This window comes from Arvicola amphibius, chromosome X, assembly GCF_903992535.2.
Source record: "Arvicola amphibius chromosome X, mArvAmp1.2, whole genome shotgun sequence".
NCBI lineage: Eukaryota > Metazoa > Chordata > Mammalia > Rodentia > Cricetidae > Arvicola > Arvicola amphibius.
Window position 1 is genome coordinate 10,523,186 of NC_052065.1, and position 6,214 is coordinate 10,529,399.

Below are 6,214 nucleotides of genomic sequence, written 5' to 3' on the forward strand. Positions count from 1 at the left end.
GCCTCCCAAGAGCTGGGATTAAAGGCTCACCGCCCAGCCCATACATTTCATTTTTATTGTAAGCGTACCTAAAATCTGCCTTAGTAATTTACAGGTATACAATGTTGTTATTAACTACACTCACTGTGTTATACAAAGATCCTCTTGAACTCATTCCTGCTGTCTGACTGATATTTTCTATCCGTTGACCCTCTGTTTCTTTCTGTGTTCAGAAATGTATAGGCAATGTTCACAGCAGGAGTATATAAGAAACCAAGTCTGTCAACAACTGAACTTCAACTGCTTTATGCATTCTATGAACTATTACAACATTCCAAAATTAGTTATATTACAACATGAAGGAATCCCAAACTGAGGCAAATCACTGGAAATATAAAGGTTAAAAAGAAACAAAAATGTAATCAAGTTTTTGTGGAGGAGACTTCTTAGGCAATAAAACTAAGGAAAAACAAGAGAATGAGTAATACAAAAGGCAGGAAAGGTGTCTCTCAAATGTCACAGTACATGGGAAGCATCTAAGGTAATGGATCTAGATCTTTGGCTGAATAGTAAGTACATGGTTGCATATTCTTTCATTTTTAGAGATTATGTCCATTAAAATCATCAGCATTCAACTAAAACAAAATGAACATGAAAAGGTCAGAAACATTGCTGGGTGAGAGGAATCACCTTAAATAGCAACTGAAGAAACCATAAAACAATGGGGTGATTTTTAGTTTAAAAAACTGCCAAAATCAGCAAGAGTGACATAAACAAAGGCGTATGTATAACTAAACATAATCATACAAAAAGAAGTTTAACCAAACTAGCAATCAAATGCAAACTTAAAAACTATTAGTTTAGAAATGATGACACTAAACATGGCTAAGGTGTGGGAAACAAACAATATTGCACAAGGCCAGCAAAATCAACTTGGGCAGCAAGTATGATGGAAGTTTGATATATATTATCAAATGGGCCCCAAATATTTACTTGGGAAAACAATAATTTGATTCCAAGACATGACTCTAAAGGAAGTAATCCGAACTGCTTCATAAAGTTGTACTAACAAAAACATGGAAGTAATCTCGATGTGCAGAAAGGGATTCTCTAAATGAAATGACAATTTTTTAAAAAATATATACAATGTGTCCTACTTTATAAAATGGGGAATAAGATCATACCAATGAAAATGTAACATACAAAGGATAATCAGGATGGTCTTTAAACTTTGCTTTTATAAGGATAAAGACAAAAGATTAGAAGAAAATCTACCACTATTAATTATTTCTAGATGGTAGGCAGGCTTTTTTTTTACTAACAGCTAAGTTTATTTAAATAAATTTGTCTACCTTTAAGATCAGACAAAGCCCTTGAGCACACGTACTGAAGTATAACGCTCCACCCGGACATTCCAGGTTCTCTACACCGTATTTCTATTTTTGTCATCCATGTGCACAGCAAGCTTCCAGTACTTCCTGAACAAGATGCATACCTTTTCGCCTCAGTGCCTTTGCTCAGACAGCCTGACCCACCTAGATCACCTTCTCTACCTGGCCATGTTCCACCTAAGTTCATAAGAAATACTACCTGGGTTAGTCAGCTTTCTGTCACCACAACAAATAGCAGAGATCAAGAGAGTGGAGGTTTATTTTGGCTCAGAGTGTCAGAGGTTCAGGCTGTGATCAGTAAGCCTAAGTTGCTTTTGAACCTGTGGTGAGGAAGGACGTGAAGCAGGTAGCATGTAAGAGGCCCAAACTGATAACAACATGGTCAGGGAACAACAGGACAAGGAAGGAACCACGGTTTCATAATCATGTTTAAAGGAACCATTCCCAACAACTCTTACTAGATGGTCAGTCCTTCTTTTGTTTGGTTGGTTTCGGTTTTGGAAGACAGGGTTTCTCCGTGTAGCCCCGGGTGTCTTGGAGCTCGTGTTGAAGACCAGGATGGCCTTGAACTCACAGATTTCCGCCTGCCTCTGGGATTAAAGGCCTGTGCCCGCACCACCTGGCTATAAATAGCTCCTCAAGATTCTGCAATTTCCCACTAGCACCATGTTTTAGAGCAAGCTTTTCTAAGGTTTGGGAGCTGCTCAGCTTTTCCATAACATTTCTTTGAACTCAGTACTAACCTGCTCACCAAGCTGCAGGTATCTTTGTCTTTTCAGGCTTCTTTGAGAAAAGGTCTCAGAAGTTTAGGGCAGAGTGCAAATCTCTAGGTGGTCAAGGCTAACCTTTTTGTACTCCCAATCTGGCTTTCACTTCCCACTTTCTGGAATTCCAGGTGAATACCTCTGTGCTGGAGGGAATCATTTGGTCCTTAGTCCTTGGGATCCAGCTCACCTTATCTAGGGCCTTATCTTGTTCTAATGCCACCACTAGAGTGCAGACATTAGGAAAATGGCTCTATCATTCATTAATACTGACAGCCTGATTTACAGAATTAAACAGATAATGAGTACTTTCAGAGCTGAATACATTATTGTCACAAAGAGAAAGAAGAAAAGAACAGGAAATGTTTCTTATTTGAGACTCAGCATGAAACTTCTCACAGTAACAATGACGGAGTACCAAAATTATGGACCTGTATTTTCCTCTTTTTGCCTGTTCAAAATCTTCCCATATTTGGTAATAGTTTCTACAGGCAAAAAAAAAAAATGAGCTTGGAATTCCCAAGAACCTGTTTCTATATGAATGTCTAAAGAGAGATACTAGTGGATAATACTTTTCTTTAGGAAAAACATCATTATGGCTTGTATGCCTTAAACCTTTTATGAAGCAAAATATTGTTAATGACAATAGAAACTGAAAAACTAAAGTGGATGTTCTAAACACAAAGTTAAGTTTTCTTTTTATTTTATCTCTTTCTACACACACACACACACACACACACACACACACACACTTTTGGTTTTTCAAGACAGGGTTTCTTTGTATATCCTTCTTTGTCCAAGAACTATCTCTGTAGACCAGGCTGGCCTCGAACTCACAGAGATCTGCCTGCTTCTGCCTCCTGAGTGCTGCGATAAAGGGCTGCGCTACCACCACCTAACTACTATTTATAGTTTTTAATGATGGGATTTCACTTTCGTTCGTACTTACCTGGAACTCAAATGTCCTCCTGCCTCAGCCTCTTGAGGTTCTAGGATTACATGCACTAGGAACCACATCACCTTTACCAAGGTGAATTTGTAAATAGCAACCTTATAAGGGAGAGCCCACACGAACTAAAAAAGCCTGATTTAGTTCACAGTACACCTACAACTTTCAAGTGAGAAAGTCTTTCATGGTTTCTACTTGCCTTGCCCATAGAGTCTAGTTTACAACTCTGGTGTAGATAACTCACAGGCCAGTTCACCTATACCTAAGGGAGTATATTAAGTGTAAAGCCACCCCATGCTAAACACTATCTTTCTTTGGAAAAAAAAAGTTTGTCTTTCTGACATACATTGTGAAGGCTACTCTTTGCCAGACTTTTGGTAACAAAGGGGAGTTGGTTAGGTCAGTTAATATGGAATGGCAGTCTTCCCATGCATATCTTAAAGGAGTGCCATATTCGTTCAATGATTATGTACTGAACAATGCAAGGTACTGAGGGGTGAGAAAAATACATAAAGCATCTGCCTTCAACTTCCATAGGCTGCTACTAGTAACTATTCCCATCTGTCATCTACAGGCGGAAAGGAACAATAAACAAACAGGACAATTACAGGCTAGGAGGGAAAGTATGCAGGACAGGAAGCTACTTAATAACCAGTGAAGGCCTCTCAGATACATTGAAACCCTGAAAAGACAAAAACAAAACAAAACAAAAAGGCCTAACCAGACACAGTAACTGGCGAAGAGCAACCCAGGCCCTGAGGAATAGAAAGGTCCCAAGATGCAGACAGACGCACTCTGTTTGAAGAACACAAACGAGGCAGTGTAGATATATTTATCCAACTGGGGATCATGTTTTGGAGTGTGATGTCAATTTTGTGGGTCGCTGCATTTTCAAAAAGAAAGTCAAATATAAAATCCATTAACCACATGTTTCTAGACTATAATGAACTTTTGCTTCGTGTGTGTGTGTGTGTGTGTGTGTGTGTACTGGCTTGCTATTTGTGTGTTTCTTAATGCAGGGGGTGGTCAAATCTGCACTGAGCAGGAACAGTAATAACAGGTGAGGATGAACAGGTAGCCAAGAGCTAGGCAATATATGGCTTTGCATTTGTAGGCCACCGGGAAGAACTGGAACTTTCTTCTAAATACATAACAGTGGGAAGGCACTGAAAGGTTTCAGGCTGGGGAGTGACAGGACTTAATCTGACATTGCGATGTTGCTGAAAGATTACTAAAGTGAAATCCAAAAGGCCAAGCCAAAACTCTTAACACTGGGGATTCTGAGAAAATTGCTTAATCTTACTATACTCCACTTCCCTCATTTAAAAAAAAAATGAGAAGACTGGATCAAGATGACCTTTAAGACCTTGGAGATTGCATAACATAGTTATCTTCTGCTTGAACCCTTGAGCACAAGTAAATGACTATTACAGAATCATCAATTCATTAGTTATGAGTTACATCTCAGTACACTATAAACCATGTAGCTATGAATTACGTTCATAGAGAGCACTATTTTACAACTATGGCCTTACTGTAACCAGCTAGGATAATAGACACGAGCGAGATCTCTGTGGTAAAAGCGAGTGGAGTGCTTTTGCAACTCTCTGGTACAAAGTTTGGTGTGTGAAGAAAACTGGCCATGAGGTAGGAAAAGGTTTACTGACAGGACTATTTGGAACAGATTTCCTTACTTGTTCTAGATCGTCCACTGATGTACAATACAGAACAGTACAGGGCTATAGGAAGCTTCTGGTAAGCACTAAAGTCAGAAGTTTAATTCCATTCGCAGTAACCACATGACTGAGACAAAATCTATATTGACAACCTACTAGTTTTTACTTCCATACTTGACAATCTAAAACATGCTTCTTTACTTAATACTTTAACCTTACTTACATTTCACAGATAGGGAAACAGGAACTCAGAGCATGTAAGTAAGCTATTTAGTGGAAGGGTCCAGAGTAGCATCAATCAAGGCAGATGGTGACCTGAGCTTTTAAATTCCATATTTATAACTATTATAAATGTTTAAAAAAATACTGATCAGATGTACTTGACAACTCAAGTATCTGTGCCATTGAGACACTGAATGGTCACCCAATAAATCAACTCTGACTTATAGAAACTTTCAAGTACACAGTGTGATAAGTACTTGTGAATAGCACTTTTGGTTTTAAGAAGCTGAATTAAGCAAACTAAAGGGAACTGGATTACCAAATTATGTACAAAGCATATAGCAAAAGTACAATGACAGTTTCCAGGTTTATTTTCTGGTGAAAGGCCAGGACAAGTACCATGAACTGCAGTATGCCATTTACCAAATAGTCCGCCAGGGCCATGAACACAAGATGCTAAACATTCTGGTTTCTAACTTACATTAATTAACCTTTTAAAGAAAGAAGCACACCATCTGCCCATCTGAAGCAGAGCACACAGCATGCAAAACCCTTGAAACAAGTACAGCATCTTTCCAGGGAAGGTCGAAAAAGGTCTCTAACATCTGCCAGCAAAAACACCCAAACATCCTAGCAAAAGTTAGATATGCTCGCTGCACACCCCACTTCAAGCCCTAGAACGCATGCTCACCTGTCACATACTCAGCTTCGAATCTTCGCCGGGTCTCAGAGATTAGCTTGGCTTTATTCTGAGCGTTATTCTGGATGGGAGACACAACAGAACCTTAGATGCTTATGGTCTTTACTCAGCTCACTCTTAACACAGCGCACCTACACCGGAGCGCACGGACCCTGGGCCAGGAAGACGGCTTCCCGGTCCGGTGACCCAGCAGTGGTGCGGTGCTGCTTACCTCGGCCATGGTCACAGTCGCGGACTTGATTGTAGCTGTAGCCGTCGCCTCTTCCACAGCCGGCAGCCAAGTATCTCATCACCAGCCAACCCAGCCCAAAGGTAGACTAAGAAGGGAGGGAGGGAGGAGGAGGCGGTCGCGTGACACCGGAAGGTAGAAGGAAGTGGCTCCGTACTGTCCAATCCCCGACTGTCGTCCGGGGGTAGAGGCGGGAATAAGTGCTCTGCTAGGCTCCCACTTGTTTCTATAAGCAGAATCCCCGCCCTCCGTCGTCCTCCAGGCACAGCTGTCCTGCCCCTAGCAGCCTGGAGCACTCCGACGC

At 40.6% G+C, this 6,214-nt stretch overlaps 1 protein-coding gene across 2 annotated transcripts in view; it reads right to left on the bottom strand.

Annotated features, from left to right (window-relative positions):
* The window catches only part of Mospd2 (motile sperm domain containing 2), a 40,798-nt gene extending 34,766 nt beyond the window's left edge, over nt 1-6,032 (bottom strand). For both annotated transcript variants that reach the window (XM_038317218.1, XM_038317217.2), the window contains exons 1-2: nt 5,893-6,032; nt 5,673-5,742 (exon numbers count right to left, since the gene is read on the bottom strand). In XM_038317218.1, the coding sequence (XP_038173146.1) occupies nt 5,673-5,742; nt 5,893-5,901 (79 nt within the window). In that variant the 5' untranslated portion in view covers nt 5,902-6,032. The remainder of the gene's footprint in view (nt 1-5,672; nt 5,743-5,892) is intronic.
* Between the last annotated feature and the right edge of the window lie 182 nt (nt 6,033-6,214).